Below are 24,878 nucleotides of genomic sequence, written 5' to 3'. Positions count from 1 at the left end.
AGGCAAGACCAGAAGATCAGTTAGTTTTGTTTTTTAAGAATTTATCCGCAAATTGGATAAAGTTTGGTGCATACGCTGGCATTTTGTCCCGTCGTGTTGATGAACGCCCTTAGAAATACGGGATGCATCGTGCAAAAAACGGTTACACAAATTGGCATTCGATATGGAAAATAGAAACAGGACCCTAAAATGTGTTTTAAGGCAACTGTATTTTGCGATTGTGTTCTTCGAAAGCGTTACTCCGATTATATTTTTTGTTAAAGTAAACTTTTAACTGTATAAAAACTCATCAACGCCTGTTTGTGCCTTGCCGGGGATTTTGACGATGTCCCCCACTTCTCCCTTAGTGCTTTGGCAACTTTTTAGGGCTTGCGGTCTTTGAAACTTGGAGTGTCACGTGAATTTGACCAGAATTGCTTCTTGAATTTTCTCCACATTTTGGTCCGTTTGAGAAGTTTGAAGAACAGCCAGGAGGTGATGAACCATCGACTGACATATCACCCATCTTAAATAGCTTTTTAACGAATTACCAAAAATGACTACAGTCCTGTTTTTCTTTTCCCTTTCTCGAGTTTTGAGTATTGCTTGATGAATGGGGAAAAAAATGAATTGAAATGATTTTAGCAGAAGGCTGCAACCCAACCAAATGTGTAAAAAGTGAAGGGGTCTGAAGACTTCCTAGGGGCTCGTAGTTTTTCAGAATTTTTCATGGCACATGGCCCATGAATGAAAACCTTAGTAGTGGAAACACCCGTAAACTGTAAATGCACAGAAGCCAGGATGAAACGCCTTCCCTCTACTGTAGGTGCCTCTTTGATCTTCACTCCATTGTTGAAAACAGGATGGGATCGCATTACTCCGGTACAGAACTGAAGACATATGGAAAACATTTGTAATTATACCATAGAGCTCTGCGAGGCGGGGAAAAGAAAACTGCACATCAACAACGTGTTTGGGCTTCATACCCAATGTGGATCAGCAGACGGTGAAAGTAGCCTTTTAAAAAGTAATTGCTCTATCATTTAGTTGAATGTCTCAGATGTAAAACGACTGAAGTCTGGAATGAAATCATTCACTTCTGAAAAAGAACGTCTGTTCTGTGGTAGATCTACAGTACCTGTGGCTTGAACATCGTTCGAATGTCTCCGTTTGGATCTGCAGGCGTGACCCGTTTTTATTGATTTCATCAAATTTCCATAATAAGAAATAAGAAAAGCTCGACTGTAAATATGAAACAAAGGACAGACCACTCAAATCAAGAGAAACAGTGAAATGGTTGTGGAGAATTCTCTGCAAAGAAATTCTGCAAGCACTTGATTAATAATCAATAATTCACAGTTATTTCATACTGTGCCATCTCCATCTGTATGGTGTACCAATTGAGTACCATTTATATGTTGAAAGTTTTGTGTTTTTCAAGGCTCATGTTATATTGCTCAAACGTTTATGTTGATTCATCTTTGCTGGACAGTATGTTTCTTAATTTTGATGCAAGTACCAATAGAATGAATCTTCATCTTCTTCTTCTTTCGATTGCTCCCGTTAGGGGTTGCCACAGAGGGTCATCTTCTTCCATATCGTCCTTTCGTCATCATATTGCTCTGTACCTGCATGTCCTCTCTCACCACATCCATAAACCTTCTCTTGGACCTTCCTCTTCTCCTCCTACTTGGCAGCTCTATCCTTAACATCCTTCTCCCAGTATACCCGGCATCTCTCCTCTGCACATGTCCAGACCAACGCCATCTCACCTCTCTGACTTTGTCTCCCAACCGTCCCACCTGAGCTGACCCTCTAATGTCCTCATTTCTAATCCTGTCCATCCTCGTCACCCCCAATGCCAATCTGAACATCTTTAACTCTGCCACCTCCAGCTCTGTCTTCTGTGCCACCGTCTCTAGCCCATATAACACAGCTGGTCTTACTACCGTCCTGTAGACCTTCTCTGTCACTCTTGCTGATATCCATCTGTCACAAATCACTCCTGACACTCTTCTCCAACCACTCCACCCTGCCTGCACTCTCTTCTTCACTTCTCTTCCACACTCCCCATTACTCTGTACTGTTGATCCCAAGTATTTAAACCCATCCACCTTCGCCTCCTCCACTCCCTGCATCCTCACCATTCCACTGACCTCCCTCTCATTCACACACATGTATTCTGTCTTGGTAGTCCTACTGACCTTCATTCCTCTCCTCTCCTCTCATATCTGCACCTCTCCAGGGTCTCCTCACCCTGCTCCCTACTATTGCTACAGATCACAATGTCATCAGCAAACATCACAGTCCACGGGGACTCCTGTCTAATCTCGTCTGTCAACCACTGCAATAAGAAAGGGCTCAGAGCCGATCCCTGATGTAATCCCACCTCCATCTTGAATATATGTTTGATTTTAGCGACCATTTATATTTTTATTCCTGTGAGTGGTTGTGCAGGTAGGAGCCCCAAGTGCACTGCTTTGCCCCGGGGGGGCCTATAAATGCTGTTAAGACGGCCCTGGTATGTGGAGGGGCACGAGGTGGATGCTCTAACATTACAAACCTAGAGAAACACAGTCTTCCAGTTTATGAGATCAGGAATGAGGACAACCTTGGAGAACTGGGTAAAGCTCTTGTCTATTACCCACACTCCACTAGACTGGTTCAGATCCTCCCTCTCAGGCCGCACTCAGTTCATTCAGCTTAAAACCTTCACATCCCAACCCACCGCTGTCACTTCAGGTGGGCTCTGTCCTGGGGTCTCTTCTTTATATTATTTATCTTCTACTCCTTTTTAATATCTTTTGTAAATATGACATTCATTTTCACTGGTATGCTGATGACACCCAGCTCTACCTTGCTAGTAGACCCTCCTTCCTTTCCACCATCTTCGCTTATTGACTGTATTGCTAAAATTAAATCCTGGTTTTCTTCGAATTTTCTTAAATTAAACAGGAACAAAACTGAGGTTCTCCTCATTGGCTCAAAATCATCCTTATCCAAAGCCGATAATCGTTCTCTTGTGATTGACAACTCCGTTGTTTCCCCATCACCTCAGGTCAAGAGTCTGGGTGTCATCCTCGACAGGACTCTTTATCTTTCCAATCTCACATTAATTAAATCACCCGGTCTGCTTATTTCCACCTACGGAATATTAAATCACATCCACCCCATCACTCCCTCCCTCACTCCCCATACCACCGCCATTCTTGTTCACAGTCTTGTCACTTCTCGTCTGGACTCCTCTCTAATAAATCTCTTCATAAGCTTCAGCTGGTCCAGAATTCTGCCGCTCGCCTCTTTACTCGAACCTCATCTCTTCACCATATCACTCCGGTCTTGCAGCAGCTTCATTGGCTCCCGATTAAGTTTCAAATTGATTTTCAAATTCTGCTATTAACATTTAAGGCCATTCATAACCTCGCCCCTCCACATCTGTCTGACCTTCTTCACGCTGCCATTCCCTCCCGTAACCTTAGATCCTCTTCCTCCATCCAAAGGCGTAGCTAGGGTTTTCAGCGCCCGGGGACAACTGAAGATTTCGTACCCCCTCCTGTTTGCCAAAATGCAATGGGGAAGGGAAAGAAAATTTAAAAAATGTATTTAAAATAATAGTATTTTGAGCGGCACGGTGGCGCAGTGGTAGCGCTGCTGCCTCGCAGTTAGGAGACCTGGGTTCGCTTCCCGGGTCCTCCCTGCGTGGAGTTTGCATGTTCTCCCCGTGTCTGTGTGGGTTTCCTCCGGGCGCTCCGGTTTTCTCCCACAATCCAAAGACATGCCGGTTAGGTGGATTGGCGATTCTAAATTGGCCCAAGTGTGTGCATGGTGTGTGGGTGTGTTTGTGTGTGTCCTGCAGTGGGTTGGCACCCTGCCCAGGATTGGTTCCTGCCTTGTGCCCTGTGTTGGCTGGGATTGGCTCCAGCGGACCCCCGTGACCCTGTGTTCGGATTCAGCGGGTTGGAAAATGGATGGATAATAGTATTTTAAGAAAAAAAAAAAAATTTTTTATTAATATATATATCTTCTTCTTCTAGCCAACTCATGGTTGTTAAATAAACTTAATAAAGTTTGTAATTTTGCGATTTTGCAGCATCGTTTCTTACAAAAATCAAGAATATTTATATAATAATTAAAAATTTATGTATTACTTATCCCTTAAACTATGTTGTCTGAAACATCCATGCATCCATTTTCTAACCCGCTGAACCCGAATACAGGGTCACAGGGGTCTGCTGGAGCCAATCCCAGCCAACACAGGGCACAAGGCAGGAACCAATCCTGGGCAGGGTGCCAACCCACCACAGGACACACACAAACACACCAAGCACACACTAGGGCCAATTTAGAATCGCCAATCCACCTAACCTGCATGTCTTTGGATTGTGGGAGGAAACCCACGCAGACACGGGGAGAACATGCAAACTCCACGGACTCGGGAAGCGAACCCGGGTCTCCTAACTGCGAGGCAGCAGCGCTACCACTGCGCCACCGTGCCGCCCTGTCTGAAACATTGAAAAAAAAAATAGATACCACTATGCAAGAATGCATGGGATCCTGATTATTTTATTGTAATTAAAAAGTCAAATGTTTGTACGTGTTTGTATAATTTAATAAATAAAAAGTCTCTGAAAATGATAACCCCGCCTCATGTTCTTTAAAGTCTAAATCTGTCATTAGTTTTTGTAAGAAAAAATGTGTTTTCCGCATTTAAAAATGATTTTAAAGAACGTATATAGCAAATTATAAAGCAAAATAATAATATATTTATAAAAACTGCATTACTTACAATTTATTCGTACGAAAATATGACGGGGAAACGTCTAGACTTTTGCAGCCATCTACTAGAATACCTCACCACAGCCCAATCAATTTTCTATCAAACACATAAACACAAATCACTTGGCACGCAGAAATGGCGTTTGCGACAACTTAGACGGACAACGATACACTAATGCCTCGTGTCAGTCGTGCGGTGCGACCTGTTTAATAACGTCAAAAATGTTCCTGGGTGGGAGTCAAGCATGTTAGAGTACGTGCTTCCAAATCAGAAAGAGACAAAAAAGATCTCCTCATACTGATGGAGTGATGGACTGAGTATGCAAATGTTTTTTTATTTACTTTTTAGTGCATTTGAGAATGGAAAATATTTCATTCTAAAATTTCGTAACATCCATTTTTTAACATCAGATGCCCCCCGTTGCCCTCCCCCTAGCTATGCCACTGCCTCCATCCACCTGACCGTCCCTCTCGCTCGTCTAACCTCCATGGGGAGCGGCGCATTCAGCTGTTCTGCTCCCAAGCTCTGGTATTCATTACTTACTAAGCTCAGAAATATCGAATCATTTTCAACCTTTAAATGTATATTTAGAAGGCATCTGTTTAAAATGGCTTTTTCTTTATGATTACAGTGGCTTTGTTTGGTTTTAATTTTTATATCTTCAGTTTTTTCTGATGTTTTAAGTTGTTTATAATGTGTCTTTTTATTTATTTATTTATTTATTGTTTGTTCGTGTCCTTGAGTTCTCAGAAAGGCACCTTGTATAAATAAAATGTGTTATTATTATTATTATTTCAAATGAGAATTCGAATATCTGATTGGCTATTGCTTTGTTTTCAGGGATGCAGACACCTTCTTGTTAGACTTCAGGAAGATAAAAGCATCAGATGGCGGCTGGCTAGTCTTCGATATCACTGCGACTAGCAACCACTGGGTCCTGAATCCTCACCAGAATATGGGGCTTCAACTCTGCGTGGAGACAATGGACGGTAAGTAAAAGGGTCTCGTTGCTTGTCGATGGATGATGAATGTGGGAAAAGTGAAGAGATCTGGACGTTTTCCGAAGGCACTGTAGGTACTTCCTCAAGATGAGATGGCTTTCCAGAATTCTGTAAAGCTAGGAGAAAAAAAAAAAGAAATGAATAAAAAGAAATCCTTTGGCACTTGCTTCAGATTCTTTACTGGCAGCAGCACCATGGCGGACTGGACAGGGTGTGGGTGTTGGCACAGAGTGGCCTTGGGAAGCCCTCAAGTTATTCCAACCACTCTTCTCCCAGCAGGAGTGAGGGTGGAGTTATTTTGGTTAAGGGGGGGGATTACAGGAATGACTGAGAGACTGTAGAGCAGAAGAAACAGACATGTGCTTATTTGTAAAGTTCACTGGTGCAGAACCGCTAGCTGACTCCATAGACTCCGTGTGAGCTCACAAAACAAAAAAAGACGTTTGGTTAATCTAAACCTGAAGAAAGTCCTGCAGGATTGAAAAACAGAATCTTTAAAATAAAGAGTGTTAGAATATAATAAAGTGCAGTATGTATGGGGGGGCTTGTCATATCAGGGCAGCGGGGCCACGGGTTCAAATCCTTCAACAACAACATTTATTTATATAGAGCACATTTTCATACAAATAACGGAGCTCAAGGTGCTTTACATGGCAAAATAAGAATTAAAATCAGAGAACACTAATTAACATAGAATACAAGTACAGTCCGATGGCCAGGGAGGACAGAGAAAAGAAAAGAAACTCCAGACAGCTGGAGAGAAAAAATAAAATCTGCAGGGGTACCGAGGCCACGAGACCACCCAGCCCCCTCTAGGCATTCTACCTAACATACATTTATACTTACCTGGCAGGGGAGATACCATGATCACTAAGGTGGTTCTCCCAGGGCGAGGCTCATCCATTGCACTCTGGGTGTGCTGACCCCTGCGATTTCCCCAAATGCGGGAAACTCGACTGCATAATTTGTGGTAGTTGGGGACTGCGTTCGCACTCTCCCTTGATTTTTTTGTGAATTTCCCCTTGGGATTAATAAAGTATCTATCTATCTATCTATCTATCTATCTATCTATCTATCTATCTATCTATCTATCTATCTATCTATCTATCTATCTATCTATCTAACATAAATGACCTCAATCAGTCCTCATGGTATTCAGGGTTCTCATGGAAGGACTTCATGATGACGGTCACGTAGACTTCTGGCCTTTAATCCATCAATGTAGGGACATCACGGTGCTTTGATCAGGTGCTGGTAGCGCAGGTCGCCACCACAGAAAACCGGGAAAAGAACAGAAGAGAGAATAGGGGTGAGTACGGATTGTGGAGCCACCATGAATAGTAATGATAATTAACTGAATATGCAGATCATTAGCATTAAACTAAAATGAAGTTTATTATAGTGCTCTGCTGTATTAGCCTGGCGAGTTTCTATCGGTCAGCTATTCCAGATTTTAGGTGCCTAACAGCAGAAGGCCGCCCGCCTCACCCCTTCTTTTAAGTTTAGCTTTTGGAATTCTGAGCAGACCCTCATTTGAAGATCTAAAGGTTATGATTTGGAGTGTAAGGTGAGAAGCATTCTGAGATATAGGATGGAGCAGATTATTGAAGGCTTTGTAAAGCATCAGCAGGATTTTAAAATCAAGTCTAAATGTCACGGGTAACCAGTGCAGCGACGCTACGACTGGTGTGTGATTTTCTTTTCCTAGTTAAGATTCTGGCAGCTCCATTCTGCACTCATTGCAATCGATTTGATGTCTTTTTTGGGTGGTCCTGAGAGGAATGTGTTACAGGAACCTAGGCGACTAAAACCAACACACCCAGCCCTTGGCCCGACCTGCACACGCTCACCGACAGAGACTCGAATCAAACAAATGTGTGAAATATATTGAGTGAAAAATCATTTAATAACAACAAAAATCAGACAACCCTCCCATTCCCCTTTGACGATACAAATACAGTATATACCGCATATACTTGGGTAGACGTCGGGTCTTGAAACCCGAAAAATCAGACCCCGACTTATACACCCGTCCAAAAATACAACACGTAGAATTTTTTTTTTACTCCTCCAATCTCACACCAGTTTCTCAGACACATCGAATATTATAGCAGCAGCACAGCCACCAATTTCTTTTGCCACTGCAACAACTTTAAATTTAAAACCAGCTTCATATTTTCTTCTGATCGAATGCTCCATCGTAGATAAGGGATACTCTTACGATAAAGGTGTATGAGGGTGTGAGATACAAAACAACACAAAAAGGTGCAAATGTCACTTCGGAATAGTTTGGGTATTACCGTGTGGTCACGCAGGCACAATACATAAAATAAAAATGGCCGTGTGCTCCGTGGTTACCCTCTCAGGTGGGTGTTAGCATATCATAATCTCTTGGACCAATAATGTAAGTTTTCCACATTCGACCTATACGACCGACATTATAAAATACCAGAAATTATACTGTTAAAATTAAGCCCCGACTTATCCGCGGAGAACTTAAATGTGAGTATATACGGTAGATTGATAGAACAGAATACGCCTTGACACAAAAAAAGGTTTGGGGCAGCCTCCCATATACTTGGAGTGTGGCCGCAAAAATAGGCAGAACAAAAAACATAAGTGCAAGCTTCTTACAGATGAGAGTCCAAAACAGAACTGTTTGACAGAAGGAATATGATAGTTTTTAATGTCAGGCAGGGGAAAGGATGTCATCTGGACAGGAAACAGAAGTGACGTCCTCAGAACCGGAAACCAGAAGTGATGTCATTGGACTCAGGGGGAATTTCCTGTGTTTGGTCTGTAGGGATGAAAAGAGAAAGGATTAGCGCACTCTGCCATCCCATGGTTCACCTTCTTTCAAGCCCTTTAGCTGCCTCCCATGCACACGTGTGTGACAATAGATAGACAGACAGATCGATCGATAGATAGATAGAGTGAAAGGCACTATATAATAGATAGACCGGACGAAGAAGTGATGTCCTCAGACCCGGAAACCGGAAGTGATGTCATTTGGCACAGGAGGAATTTCCTGTGTTTGGTCTGCAGGGACAAAAGAGAGGGGATTAGCACACTCTGCCATCCCCTGGTTCACCTTCTTTCAAGCCCTTTAGCTGCCTCCCATGCGCACGTGTGTGACAATAGATAGACAGACAGATCAATCGATCGATCGATAGATAGATAGATTGAAAGGCACTATATAATAGATAGATAGAATATGAAACACACTATATAATAGATAGATAGATAGTACTTTAATTTTCCCAAGGGGGAATTTAGTTTTAAATTTTAAGAAATTTAGATTTAAAGTTCATAAAATTTAATGCAATAGTCTAACAGATCGACTAAATGCCCTCAATGCTAACACGTCACAGACAGAAGATGTCCAGCATTGTTCATAACATCAATTAGTTTTGTCTTAATTCACTACTACCTCCAGCGAGTCCAGAGAGCATCCCATAGCTAACTCCTACCTTCTTAATCAGCTTCTTAATTTTGTGGGCCTCTTTTTGAAGTAATGTTACTGGATTAACGTTATTAATGCAAAGTAAAATTACAGGGTGACATCAGCAAAAAAGGCTCAAATACAAGGTGAGACACAAAAATAACCGGATTGGACTTGGGGCTTTCCTGGAAAACCGTCTGGAGGTTGGCCGAACGTGAATCATAGAACTATATCTCCTTCTACATGCCCTCTCAAACCGCTGACCGGTCAAGTATATCCTGTGAAGAGCTCAGTCAGTATTTGCACAACAATGGCTACACGAGTTAATGTGAGATAATGTCGGGTGAAAAAAAATCGAACAGCGAATCAACATCAAATTTCTCTTGAAACTGAACAAAACGGCCACAGAAACTTATGAAATGATAAAACAGTGTATGGTGATCACAGTTTGTCTTACACACAAGTTTTTGAGTGGCACAAATGTTTCAAGGAAGGACATGAAAATGTGGAAGACGTTCAACGCCCAGGTAACCCACGCTCGTCTCGGGATGGATGAAAACAGCCAAACGGTGAGTCCGATTGTTCGAAATTATCGTACCGCTTTTTCTGTAAAGCAGTTTTTGATGAACAAAAACATTCCTGTCCTCCATCACCCTCTCTGTTCGCCAGATTTAGCTCCCTGTGATTTTTTACTTGTTCGCAAACATCCAAAGTAACCTGAAGGGGACACATTTTCCCTCAATGGATGAAGTGAAGACAGAAACAGCAAGCCTGTTTGAAGAGCCTCAAGCAAGAAGACTTCCAGCACTGTTTCCATCAATGGACGATACGTATGAAGCGGAGTAGAGATCGGGAGAGGAAGTAGGTGACAATGTTTAGAATGCTGGAATTCATCAAGAAATATATTTTTTTTTTTTACCAATCTGGTTATTTTTGTGTCTCACCTCGTATACATAAAACAAGAGGTATAATAATCTTACATATGCCAGCAAGGTACAAATACAACATGAATTATCTATAAGTACTGCAAATGAACGGGTATCTACTGAGTGTGAAGTGATAAGAATTGCCTATACTTAAAAGTTACAGTTTCACCGTGCAGGATGCCAGGCATTGGCACAATGTACCGCAGATGGCATCATTGTCAGTTAAGATGACTGCTAGACCAGCTCAGTACCATTCAGCAGACAGGGCACGAGATCACCTCGGCCGTGGAGGGGAGAGATGTCTGGGGGTAGAAGTAACCTCCCATGGTGCCCCTTGGAGCAGCACGGCTGTCCCAGTCTGTTAATGAAGGTGGTCCTCTGTTTAGGCCAAGCCTCACTCCAAAGGTCATCCAGAATAGTAAGCAGCTTTCTGAGTGACCATCTGTTCAACCAGCTCTCCATCATCATGGGGGGCTAGAATCCTGACGCCACTGGACAGGTAGGCTGGATGGCTGAGATCGGGGTTAAAGCTCCAGAAGACCCCACCAATGACAACACTGGTGTACAACACACTATAATATTGACATATTTTTACACTTGTGTGATCATTTTGTCTATGGAGGTGTTCACTTATTGAAATCATTGAGCACCTTTAAAGACTTTTGACAATATTTAGAGACATTTAGGGACAATGACAATATCGATGATGTCTGTCTCTGGTTGTCTGTGGCAGACGGCAGTTTTTCTTGGCTGAGGTTGAGGAGACCTGCTCACTGATCCTCTTACAATCTGGCCAGCAGTTACCGTACATAAACTATTAATACGTCGACCTTAAGGATTTCCATCGAAGCATGTGAATGATTGACTTGTGTTCCGTTAAAATGTTTTGTTTCCACAAAAAAGGAATTCAAACATGAAGTAGAAATGGACATGTTTAGTGAATGGGAAGCGGTAAACTTTCAAAGGTCTTCAACAAATAATTGCCAAGTACTCTGGAAAAAAAAAAATAAGGCTGTGTGGTATTCATTTTTAGAATTTAGTCTTGGAAAATGGAACAAAACAAAAAAAAATTAGCATGTGACAAAATTGAATTCTGTGCGATATAAATCAGTTTGTTTGCTAAATGTTAGCTCAGGCTTGTCAGATTTAGTAAAGACAGACAAAGGCTTTGTGTTTTTTATCACATTTTGACAAAATGGAGTTCCGTGCGATACGAATCAACTTGTGCTATACGTTAGCAAAAGCTCTTTGGAGTCGGTAAAGACACCCTAATGCATTTTGTCGTATAATTCAATAAATGTGAATTGCCCAATTATTTCAATATGGGCTCTGATTTTACTGTATAAATGTTAACATACCGGAGAATGTGGGGAGTTGTATTGAGTGTCACCAACTACATCTTAAACCTATTAAAGGAAAACACCTGAATAAACATGTTGTTAAACTGTTTTTTATCCCAAAGCGGGTCAGTTCAAGGTATGCGATTTGGTTGAATGTTATCCAGCAAACATCCAAGCCAGGAAAAGAAAATCTGAAATGAATTAATGCATTTGTTACAATGAAAATGCGGACGGAAAAATAGCTCAAGTCTCAAATTAAAAACCCCCTCACCAGATTTTTGGATGTCGGGATTGTGTTTCTGGAAAGTAATTTGCACCACTGAGTAGCTTTGTGTAAGAGGCAAAGTGAGAAAGATACCTAAAAATAATTGTAAGGGAAAACGATATGAGGAGATGAAGATACCAGAGCCTGAAATGCAGAAGTGAACAAGCTAGACAATGTACGTAAAGTGCGTATCGGTGACTAAGTTAGAAGATAAGGAGTTGGAGCGTTTCACAAGTTTTAATTTACTTGAACAAGTGAGATAAGGTATGCAAATCGCATGTTTGGCGAAAACGTTAAAAGATATGGAAGTTGGAGTATTTCACAAGTTTTAATTTACACGTACTTGAACAAGTTTGACAATATACGTAAAGTGCGTATCGGTGACTAAGTTAGCAGATAAGAAGTTGGAGCGTTTCACAAGTTTTAATTTACTGAAATAAGTTAGACAATGTACACAAAGTGTGTGTTCGGCGAACAAGTTAGCAGATATGGAAGTTGGAATTTTTCACAAGTTTTAATTTACTTGAACAAGTTTGACAATATACATTTTAAAAGACTCAAGAGAAAACAACATAATGGTTTGGGGTTTCCGGCCCCGTATATTGCAGATAAATCCACAATCAGAATTCAAAACAGGTCAAAATATATAAAGTCAAATAGTTCATATGCACGACCACAAACATGGCGTCGGCGGCCATTTTATAAAGGAGGAGCCGGAAGCGGAGGAATGCTGGGAAGGAACCGCGAAGGAGGATGGGACTGATGACGTCAGGAAAAAATGGCGGAGGAAGGGCGAAAGTAACGTGCTGTGGTAATGAGGCTTATGGTGGCGGAGCGTCTTTTGTCCTGAAAGAAAGCAAAGGAGGAAGGTTAGTACCCCGCCACTCTCTGCCGGTGAACGTCTTCCGATGTGTGTTAAGGTCCGTCCGCGGTCTCCTATTCGCGCTTGCGTGACAACGTAAAGTGCATATCGGTGACTAAGATAGCAGATTTGGAAGTTGGAGCGTTTCACAATTTTTAATTTAATTGAGAAAGTTAGACAATATACGTAAAGTGCGTATCAGCGACTTAGCTGATAAGAAAGTTGGAGCGTTTCACAAGTTTTAATTTACTTGAGAAAGTTAGATAATGTGCACAAAGTGCGTATCGGCAAATAATTTAGCAGATATGTAACTTGAAAGTTTCGCAAGTTTAATTTACTTGAACAAGCCAGACAATGTACTCAAACCATATGTTCGGCGACTAAGGTAGCAGATATGGAAGTTCACAAAGTTCACAATTTTTCATTTACTTCATCCAAAGGTGATTTATCACATTTTTGTTAATTAAACAGTTTTGCAGCAATGAGTCATCGTATTCAACAGTAATAGCAATAATCTAACGTGTTAGCAGATGATATTAGATCCTCGCTTTTTTCACAGTCACGTTCAAAACAGAGCGGAGAGAGGCTTGTGGCGGCTCAATGTCTTTCATACACAGAAGATTACGATTCAGACGATAAGACAATGGCATCCACTGATGTGTGTTAGTGGTGGTGCGGGGGGTCTGTAACTGATTGTTGTTCAGTTCTCTTAAACGTTACATTATTGAAGTATACCCGACAGGGTAGTATCCAATAATTAGCAATTGAAAAATATCTATTAATACAAGTGACTGATACTAGCATAAAATCGGCATCACTATCACCCTACGACAGGAGAAAAGGAACTGAAATACGTTCCCCATCAAGCTATTAATATTTGTTAAAACACTGAAATTCATTAAAATAATATAAAGTAGTAAGAGTTTGAAAAGGAAATGATTTGTTTTATAACAGTAATAGAAATGGCACATAACTGGGACTGAAGAGTCAGGGGGGTGGGCTGCACCCTTAAGCCGCTGAAGCCCCGCCTCCTCCTGCCGATACCACTAGTTGATTTTAAACTTGTCCGTTTCTGTTTTATTAATGAGTTAGAATGTCATTTAGTGGCAGGTTGATAACATTGGTTCTTTGCAGTAATAATTTGCAGATAATGGTGTCTTGTTTATGTTTGATTGCTTTTCCCTTCCGTTTATTTCCAGAGAAGTGACTTTCTGCTTTGCGCAAACCCCCCAAACCATAACCCATTGTCTATGGGGGAGGAGAGAAAGCTTTAGATTTGTGAAAAATTTTTGTTCTCCAGTTTTCGACAGATCTCGCTGTTTTATGGTCCCCTGATAGATTGGTAGTGGCTGTGTGTGTCTGTCTGTCTGTATGTTTCTTGAGGACGGCCTAAAGCTAAGATGGTCAGACGGAAAAAATACCAAACTTAAACTTGTTATGAGATGATAATGATGTGCGAATTAGTTTTGGAGGCAAATCATGCAAGGGAAATAAAGCCCTCAAGTACCGTAATTCTGCAATTAATTATGAATTCTTCTTATCAATTGCAATCGTAACAACCTATTTTATGATCAGAAAGATCCGTGTCAGGGTGGAAATTTTATTGAATAGTTTGGGTAACTTGGTTCCGAGGGTGCAAAGCCTACCGATGCTCACGGTTACATTTTTGGTCCTCTATTAGTTATCTTACTTATAGCACCAGGAGAGGGCGCTGTTGTGTGAGTTGTTTGCACTGAACCGGCGTCTGACTAACTTGTATTGGGCATCCGAGGGGCCCTCAGACGAGTAAAAATTACAAAAATGTACAAGTTGAAGCAACTGCTCTCAAGGTTAAAACTGAAACAGTAAACTCGCTTCTAGTTAATAAAGTATCTATCTATCTATCTATCTATCTATCTATTATATAGTACCTTTACATCTATCTATCTATCTATCTATCTATCTATCTATCTATCTATCTATCTATCTATCTATCTATCTATCTATATATATATATATTATATAGTGCCTTTACATCTATCTATCTATCTATCTATCTATCTATCTATCTATCTATCTATCTATCTATTATATAGTGCCTTTACATCTATCTATCTATCTATCTATCTATCTATCTATCTATCTATCTATCTATCTATCTATCTATCTATATATTATATAGTGCCTTTACATCTATCTATCTATCTATCTATCTATCTATCTATCTATCTATCTATCTATCTATCTATCTATCTATCTATATATTATATAGTGCCTTTACATCTATCTATATCTATCTATCTATCTATCTATCTATCTATCTATCTATTATATAGTGCCTTTACATCTATCTATCTATCTATCTATCTATCTATCTATCTATCTATCTATCTATCTATCTATCTATCTATTATATAGTGCCTTTACATCTATCTATCTATCTATCTATCTATCTATCTATCTATCTATCTATCTATCTATCTATCTATCTATCTATCTATCTATCTATCTAGTTGAAGTTGCACCGAACGTATCCCCATTTTAAGATGGACGAGTTCGCTGATTCAGCGATGCTTTTCAAAGGGAGATTTCGAAATGTTAAACCTTCGTACAGCACGATCGGTCTGAGATATCTAAATGAAAATTGAATGGACTCAACACAGTTTCTTTGACGAATACGTGTGCCACAAGATTGACCCACCATTGAGTTGTTTAATGCTGACAGACAAACAGACAGATGGGGGCTTTCACAATAAGTGCTTCATTTATTACATGTGAACGCACCTAAAAAACTAGATGGCTGAAAAAGTTGTCATTCTTATTGGAAGCGGAAACTAAAATTAAAAGTCAAACGAGCAAGCAAGCGTTGTAAGCCACAGGAGCCGGACCCTTGCTGTAGCGATTTTTTTATCTGTCACCATAACCCGTTGTCATATAAGCTCAGGCAATAGAATGTTCAATAGAGGGTTTAGCTGGCCGGGGGTCTCCGGGACTGTGATCACGTCAGACGTCCGTCTGTTCTAAATGGCCGTGGACCCCCAGAGGTTCCCCTTCTCTGCAGTTTTTGTTTTACTCTCATTTGTTGTCAGCTGCCCGGAGCTCATTGATAACATAAAGAGACGTGAAGATCCATTTATGTGAATCGGTGTGGAGCTGCTTTGTGTTTGCTCCATGTTTACTTGAATGTATGCTTGAGATGATGAACATGATGGCGTTTCTTACATTTTCCTGGCCTTGAGATATTCTTTGTTATGCTGATGGGTTTGAGGTGTAAGAAATTTGCTTTCACTTTTATTTTCCACATTGGTTTTAATTCAGGACTTTTTACTCTTATTTTTTAGGGAGCCATTTTGTATGTCTGCTGGTATAATGTGCCAGCCTCTTGGTAGGGAGTTTTTATGGTGGATTCCCCAAGGGCAGGCAACAGAAAGTTGAAACAAGTGGGGTGACAATTCAAACTAGCGGCACACACAAAATAAGAGGTGACGCAGGGGCAAACTTAAAAGAAGGGATGTGATCAAACAAGTGAAATGCACAAAATAAGAGGAGACGCATGCAGAAAATGAAAAGAAGTGACGCGGACAAAATAAGAAATGACATCCACAGACAAATTTTGTGAGTGGTGCACTCACAAAATAAAAGGTGACACATTCGCAAGATTAAAAGAAGTGATGCGATCAAACAAATGACACACGCAAAATAAGAGATGACACCCACAGAAAACTGTACAAACTGTGGTGATATGTGCTCTATAATCCCCATTTTTCCAATTTTTATTGAAATTTGTACTGTTCCAGTTTGGTGGTACAAAAGAAAACGGTAGACTGTCTGGGGTTTGGAGCTCCAAGGTGCCCCCTGCAGGCCACACCACATAGACATGCCCATTAGGCTAATTTGCAATTCAAAATTGGTCTCATGTTTGCGCCCTCTGATGGACTGGACAGGCATCACATCCTTGGCTGCTTTCTGCCCTGTGACTGGTGCTACAGGGGTAGTCATTAGCACCCCAGGGGCCAGAACTGGATTAAGGGGGTTGAAAATGTAATGTTATATTAGAGATTTTCCATGCATTGAAAAGTGCTACGTCAAGTATAGAATGACCGTCCATTAAAGATCGAATATCCTGACCCTTTTGTTCCCCCTCATTTCTGTTTCTTCAATAGGTCGCAGCATCAACATCAAATCAGCTGGCATCATTGGGAGAAACGGGCCTCAGTCGAAACAACCCTTCATGGTGGCCTTCTTCAAAGCAAGTGAAGTTCTGCTTCGGTCGGTGAGGGCAGCAAATAACAAACGAAAGAATCAGAACAGAAGTAAATCTGCTGGGAATCAGGACTCATCACGAGTGCCCAATGCAGGAGGTATGAAGAGAGCTTTTAACGTCCAAAATAATTTAAAGAGGCTATGGATTGAAACGAGGGTTAGGAACGATGAGGGAGAAACTGAACATATCACTCCGATAAAAAACAGGGTGGACTCGGATCAGCTTGTCTACCTGGGAATTTGTAAAGCTCTTGAGGGTCAGCATGACAAATCTATCTATCTATCTATCTATCTATCTATCTATCTATCTATCTATCTATCTATCTATCTATCTATCTCTTATATAGTGTCTTTTATATCTATCTATCTATCTATCTATCTATCTATCTATCTATCTATCTATCTATCTATCTATCTATCTCTTATATATTGTCTTTCATATCTATCTATCTATCTATCTATCTATCTATCTATCTATCTATCTATCTATCTATCTATCTATCTATCTCTTATATAGTGTCTTTCATATCTATCTATCTATCTATCTATCTATCTATCTATCTATCTATCTATCTCTTATATAGTGTCTTTCATATCTATCTATCTATCTATCTATCTATATATCTTTCTATCTCTTATATAGTGTCTTTCATATCTATCTATCTATCTATCTATCTATCTATCTATCTATCTATCTATCTATCTATCTATCTATCTCTTATATAGTGTCTTTTATATCTATCTATCTATCTATCTATCTATCTATCTATCTATCTATCTATCTATCTATCTATCTATCTATTATATAGTGCCTTTATTTATCTATCTATCTATCTATCTATCTATCTATCTATCTATCTATCTATTATATAGTGCCTTTTATCTATCTATCTATCTATCTATCTATCTATCTATCTATCTATCTAACTATCTATCTATCTATATCCTTTAATGTCTATCTATCTATCTATCTATCTATCTATCTATCTATCTATCTATCTATCTATATATAGTGTCTATCTATCTATCTATCTATCTATCTATCTATCTATCTATCTATCTATCTATCTATCTATCTATCTATATCTTTCTATGTCTATCTATCTATCTATCTATCTATCTATCTATCTATCTATCTATCTATCTATCTATTATATAGTGCCTTTATATCTATCTATCTATCTATCTATCTATCTATCTATCTATCTATCTTCCTGTTCTTGCTGTCGCTGTGCATGCTGGGTGGTTGTCTTGAGTGTGAGCGAGTGGAACTGGTGGTGGACGCTGAGGTGAGTGTGGTGATTCTTTTTCTTCTAATTTTCTAGTTTCTTATTTCTATCTTTTCTTTGGTGAAAACAGCTACACTTGTTTTTGTACTGAGTGGCTTAGGCCACGGCAGCCGCAATGGCTGCTAATCTTGAGCGTTTGAGCCGCCGCCATGGGATTAAACTTATATCGGAGGAGTTTGTTCCTTTAGAGGCGGGGGTTTTGGCGGTAGGCGAAGTGGTCGGATGTGACAATATTAAGTCAGCTTCACGAATGAGCGGGAATATCGTGGTTTTTTTGAGCTCTGTGGATTTAGTTCCGACAGTGGTTGAGAAGGGGGTGGTTATTAATGGCTCCTTTGTACAGGTTTCCCCTTTAGCCGTCCGTCCCGTAGAGTAACAATTTCAAATGCGCCGCCTTTTCTCAAAAATGAAACTATAGCGAAAGAGTTGGAGCGGCATGGGCGTCTGGTATCGAAAATTCGGCACATTCCTTTAGGTTGTAAATCGCCTGATTTAAAACATGTCTTGTCATTTAGGAGACAAGTTTTTATGGTTTTAAATAGAATGGATGACGAATTAAATGTGGCAATGAAGTTTAGAGTGGACGGTTTCGATTATGTGATTTTCGTCACTTCTAACGAAATGAAATGTTTTGGGTGCGGGAGTGAAGCACATTTAATTAAACAGTGTCCTGAGAAACACCACGGGAACAAGAAAACTAGCCGTACAAATACAGAAATAGAGGGGCAGAAAGTGGAAGATCACGAAATTGTGGCTGATGGCGCAGAGGCGCAAGGTGATAAGAATAAAATGCTACTAGAGCTGAAGGGCAGGAGAATCAAGTGCCGCCCAGAGATGAGCCGAATGAAGGCGGTAGTGAAACGGTAGATCAAACAGCGACTGCAGCAGAAAGTGTGTGGGGAGAAATTGATATGGATGAGGGAGGCAGCAACGAGACAGAGGAAAAAAGTGAATTTAAACGTCCTGCTCAAAAAGGCAAGGAGAAAGAGAAGATCGGGCACGAAAGAAAATTGTTTTAAGTCAGGGCTCGGGGGTCGTTGGAGAGGATCCCGCCTATGGTCCTTGTCAGGAGGATTTTCCGTCTTCGCGGAGACGGCCGATAACGTCTCAAATGCGGGAGTGTCGGGGAAGAAAACGACGACGGTAATATCTCCGATGGGTCTGCTGCCTCGGAGCCCCCAGAGTTAAAAGCCAGGGGGGGTTACAGCGCTCAAAGTGTGAAAGAGTTTTTGGTGAATACCGCCGGAAAAAAGGGGGTGGATGTGGCCGAATTTTTCCCTGACATTGACCTCTTTCTATCGTCTGTCCGCGGGTTGCGACGAGACAAAGCAGTCTCCGCAATGTTTGATGTTAAAGAGCTCGTGAGGCTAAAGAATTTAACAAGTAAACTGAGAAAACAGTCCAATCTAAACACCACCTAATGGCTAAGCCCCTGTTAAATCTACTCCACAGTCTTTGTGGTGGTCCCTGTGTTTCATTGTGTGTTCATCTATCTATTCTGTTACCATGGCAAGTGTACACATAGGAACCCTAAATATTAACGGTGGGAGAAGTCCAGATAAGAGGGTCGCATTGTTTGATTTTATCAGACAAAAGACTTGAATGTCACCTTTCTACAAGAAACCCACATTGATGAGCAAAATCAGTGGGAGTGGAGCAGAGATTGGAAGGGGGACATTTTATTTAGTAATGGGACAAATGTTAGTGCTGGAGTGGCCATTTTATTTCTTGGAGGACTTCAAGTAGAAGTTTGCAGCACTGATGAGCTGGTGAAAGGGACTCCTGAAAGTGACGGTGAAACTTCAAGGCAGTGTCGTCACTTTCATTAATGTGTACGCCGAATGAGGGTGAGGAGAGGCTCCACTTCTTTAACAAGTTAGGAGATCTTTTATCCAAGTGTGACCCTGAGGAAGTGGTGGTGTTAGGAGGGGATTTTAATTGTACACTTGATACCAGAATAGACAGAAATAATGGGCTGGAACGCACCCTCGCTCAGCACGAGCTTTAGGTAAAATAATTAAGGACATTGGGCTGGAAGATGTATGGAGGGCTAAAATGGGGCCTGTCGGCAATACACCTGGGGCGGACGAGTGGAAATACGATCTCAATGGCGAGACTCGATCATTTTTATAGTTTTAAGCACCTGTTAGGTTTATTTAAGGTGTGCTCTATTGTGCCTACTGGATTCTCTGATCACAGTTTGGTGTGTTGTACACTTATTTGTAACACTTACAGACCCCGTAGTCCATACTGGCATTTTAACACACTCCTCCTTAAAGATCAGAACTTTAAAGAGTTATTTGTTCATTTCTGGGGAGGCTGGAAGGCTATGAAGAAGGAGTTCACCAGCTTACAACAGTGGTGGGAGGTTGGGAAGAGTCACATCCGGGCCTTGTGTCAGGAGTATACCAGAAATGTCACCCAAGTATTGCGGTCAGAAATGGCAGCTTTAGAAATTAAAATAGCTGAATTTCAACAGCTTCTAGAGAAGGGTCCAAATGAGCAGCTTCAGGCGAGCCTGACTTCTGCTAAACTGGGGTTGGCTCACCTGCTTGAGACCAGAGCTCAGGGGGCTTTAGTGAGGGCCCGGTTTCAACGACTGACTGAGATGGATGCACCAACTCAATATTTTTGGTTTAGAGAAAAAAAACTCGCAGAGTAAAATCTTACATTGCATAAGAACACCCGATGGCAGTGAGACACAAGAGCCCAGTGAAATAAGGCAGGTGGTCCGAATTTTATGAACTTCTGTTTGCTGCAGATGGAGATGGTGGCAGTGAAGACCAACAGGCCTTTTTGCAGGACTTACCGCAGCTGCCCAATGCAGATGTGGCACAGCTAAATAGAGAGGTGACCTTTGCAGAACTCACCACAGCCCTGGGACAGCTGAAAACAGGGAAGGTCCCGGAATCGATGGAATACCAGTGGAGTTTTATAAAGAGTTCTGGGATGTCATCGGCCTGGACTTATTGGAAGTGTTCCAATGGAGTTTTAAAACTGGCTTGTTACCGCAGAGCTGCCGTAGAGCCGTGATCACGCTGCTGCCGAAGAAGGGAGACTTGTGTCTCATTAAGAACTGGCGGCCTGTGTCTCTCTTATGCGCTGATTATAAAGTTCTCTCTAAAGCCTTAGCCAACAGGATGGTCCAAGTTTTAGGGAGAGTGGTGCATCCTGATCAGAATTACTGCGTGGCTGGCAGGTCCATCTTTAATAACATTTTTTTAATTCGGGACATTTTGGCTGCTGCAGAACTGTTTGGTTTTCAGACTGGTCTTATTTTTCTTGACCAGGAAAAAGCTTTTGACAGGGTCAGTCACTCATTTTATGGAATGCCATGAAGGCGTTTGGGTTTGGGGGGTCTTTTATTAAACATATTCGTTTACTTTATAGTGACATTTCTGGTATCATAAAGGTCAATGGTGGCTTGTGTGCACCTTTCAGTGTCAGAAGAGGAGTCAGACAGGGATGTTCTTTGTCCGGCATGTTATATGCTCTGGCGCTGGAGCCTTTCCTGGTGCACCTGAGGAAGGTGCTGACTGGTCTCTCCATCCCCAACTGCAACATGGACCCTGTGAAAGTCACTGCTTATGCAGATGATCTTGCTGTGGTCATCACAAGCCAGAAGGATTTGGACAAATTAACTGATTGTCTGAGGAATTACAGCAAAGCATCTTCGCTAAAGTGAATTGGAACAAAAGTAGTGCAGTGTTGGTTGGGAACTGGAAAGGATGTAGTCCTCCTCGACTGAAGGGGTCTGCAGTGGACAACTGGAGGCTTCCTGTACCTGGGAGTCCATCTCGGAGATGACCACTACATCCAAAAGAACTGGGAGGGTCTGTTGGACAAGGTTACAGCTCGGCTTGCCAAGTGGAAGTGGATACTCCCTCAGTTATCCTATAGAGGACGGATGCTGGTCATTAATAACCTGGTGACCTCCAGCCTGTGGCATAAGTGTATTTGTCTACAACCTCCACCTTTGCTTGTTCAGCAGATACAGAAGGCGATCATGGATTTTTTTTGGACTGGTACCCATTGGATACAGAAGGGCGTTCTATTTTTACCATTGGATGAAGGCGGACAAGGACTTATTGACATTACCAGCAGGATTGCTGCTTTCCGCCTTCAGACCATTCAAAACTGCTGTATCCTGTCGAGCAGAGCCAGTGGATGAACTTAGCCGTACTCTTCTTTAAACAAGCCAGGCATATGGGACTTGGGAAAAGTTTACTGCTGTGCCACTTAGATAAGATCAAGACTTTACAGGTGCCAGGTTTTATAAAAGCCTTCTAGCAGCGTGGCAACTGCTGTTGATAAAAAAGGACTGTGATGACCTCTCCACATTTTGGGTCCTTCATGAACCACTGTTCTACAATCCTGCTGTTGGCACTGCTACAGGACTTTCTGAAAATTGTATTAATCATTTCATAATACATGGAATAACCACAATAAAGGACATAATTGACTGGGAAAATTACACTTGGAAAAGTGCACAAGTGGTAGCAGTGGAGACAGGGTACACTCAGTCCGCCTAATGGAGAAGTTTCTGTGGCAGGTACAATCATCAATGGACAGGGAATCCATGACACTCCTGCACGGAATTTTCTCATCACAATTGAAGCCAACTGACGAAACACCTTTTCCAACGCTTACTGTGTCTCCGGCTGTTGAACTGAGGGATGGTGAGACTAATGTTTTAGCCTTAAGTTCTCTAGAGGCGTTATCTCTACCTACAGTGCCGGGGAAACAGCTGTACAGGATTTGTGTGAAGGTGAACAACCTGGAGCAGCTGAGGACACGAAGACACGACACACCATGGAGAGACAAGCTTGGAGCCCCTCAAGGACTGAACCCCGCATGGAGGTCGTTGTACAAGCCGCCATTGGCCAGTAGGGTGGGAGACCTGCAGTGGAGGTTGGTACATGGGATACTAGCGGTGAACTCCTTCTTATCGATTATATGTCCGGGGGTCTCAGATTGCTGCCCTTTTTGTGGTCTGAGGGAAAGTGTCTTTCATGCATTTATGTATTGTGAGAGGCTCCAGACCTTTTTTAGTGAAATTGAAAGAATAGTAGAAGGGCTGGGGGTCCCGTATAATGGCACGGTGTTTGTGTTTGGGGTTAGAATTACAAAACACACCAGAGAAAATATGAACTTAATTAATTTTATTATCGGGCAAGCAAAACTGTCAATATGGAAGACCCGTAAAACAAGATTACTGGGAGTGGAAATGAAAATGTTGTTGTATTTTTAGAAAAGTATGTGAAAGTAGGATATTAGTGGATTTTAATTTTTATAAGTCCACAAATAATTTAGCAAAGTTTAAGGAAATGTGGTGCGTGAATAATGTGCTTTGTGTATGTGATGAAGATAATTTGCAATTTGTGCTTTGACTTTGGTGTTTCATTCCTTTATAAATTGGGTGGATAAATTGAGAATAAGTGGGATTGGAGGGTGGAAACAATGGGGGGGATTAGATAAATATATACTCCAAGAACAATATGAATATGTAATGGTTTAAAAATGAATATTCATCATTAGGAAAGTGTGTACGTGTTTTTTTGTAAGACTTAAGATTTTGAGTTTTTACTGTGTTTTTTTTTTTTGTATTTATTCCTGTGTTTATTTAATAAAGTTTGCTTTTAAAAATAAAAAATAATATCTATCTATCTATCTATCTATCTATCTATCTATCTATCAAAAAGCTTTAAAAATGACAGTGTGTGTGTGTGTGTGTGTGTGTGTGAGGTTGGTCTGAACATCCCCATTCCGCACAGCAGTTTACTCACTAGTGCCCCCCAGAGGCTGAGCACAGTAAATAAAATCAGGAGCTATGTGTTACATAAGAAGGCTGCAGACATAAGACGCTGGCCTGCCTGTTCTCACCTGCCATGCTGCCACTGCTGGCAGGTTATGAATGTCAGACCCTTATCACTCACTATTGCCCCTAGAGGACAGACCCACCACTTAGTATTATTTGCTGATGATCCCCTAAAGACTTCAGCTGCATGTTCTCCTCTGTCGTTATATCTCATCCAGGATTTCCTCACCAGTTTGGTGTTCAACCTCTTGTTTCGTGTCTTTTTTTTGTTCATTTTCAGTCTTTGATTTATGTTACTGTTACTTTTTGTTTGTTACTCTCCGTGCTCTCGATGTCTGTGCTGTGTTTCCTTGTGTTTTGTGGGTGGTTCCTTGAGAGGCGGGGTCACCTGTCCATCATCACTAAGGACTGCCCTCAGCCCTATAAAGGCGGGGATAACCCACAGTCCTTTGCGGTTCATCTGATTGCACTCGTGGTGTTATTCTGTGTTTATTCTTATGCTGTTGTGATTTTTTTTTTTTTGATTTTTGAACCTAGGGCTGTTTTTGATGTTTCCTCTTGGATTTTGTGCTTCTTTGCCTTTTGTGCTCCATGGAACGTTTTTGTGCAGCAGAGCCCTTTAAAAAAAAAATCTTTTATTTATAGCTATAATACATTACCCTGTGTGATACTAGCCAGGGTTTTTAACAGGACTTCCCCCTCTAGTGGGTCTTTTTGAAATTGTTCAGGACATTTTGTGCTTTGGAACACTGCAAATGGGAAGCATTTATCTGAAAGTAACAAATATTCAGCAGTAACCCCCAAGAAGTGTAATGTTAGGGCTTGATGATCCATCGTCGTTGGTGTTTTCTTATTTTTGAGTTGCACATAAAAAAAAAGATATTTGCAGCAAACGTCTAAATTAGGCAAAGAGATTGTCATGTGGAAATTGCTTACC

The 24,878-nt window shown here is 41.1% G+C and overlaps 1 protein-coding gene and 1 non-coding gene across 2 annotated transcripts in view; both read left to right on the top strand.

The window, feature by feature from the left end:
• Positions 1–24,878, top strand: part of bmp5 (bone morphogenetic protein 5) — a 114,742-nt gene that overhangs the window by 64,106 nt on the left and 25,758 nt on the right. Inside the window, exons 3-4 of the mRNA XM_039737900.1 lie at positions 5,597–5,745; positions 16,735–16,932. Coding sequence (XP_039593834.1) covers positions 5,597–5,745; positions 16,735–16,932 — 347 coding nt within the window. The remainder of the gene's footprint in view (positions 1–5,596; positions 5,746–16,734; positions 16,933–24,878) is intronic.
• LOC120517058 lies at positions 6,596–6,759 on the top strand. Its single transcript, XR_005630982.1, has one exon. It is a non-coding gene; the product is annotated as a U1 spliceosomal RNA (small nuclear RNA).

Source organism: Polypterus senegalus, chromosome 16, assembly GCF_016835505.1.
Source record: "Polypterus senegalus isolate Bchr_013 chromosome 16, ASM1683550v1, whole genome shotgun sequence".
Lineage (NCBI taxonomy): Eukaryota > Metazoa > Chordata > Cladistia > Polypteriformes > Polypteridae > Polypterus > Polypterus senegalus.
This window is presented reverse-complemented; position numbering and strand designations above follow the sequence as displayed.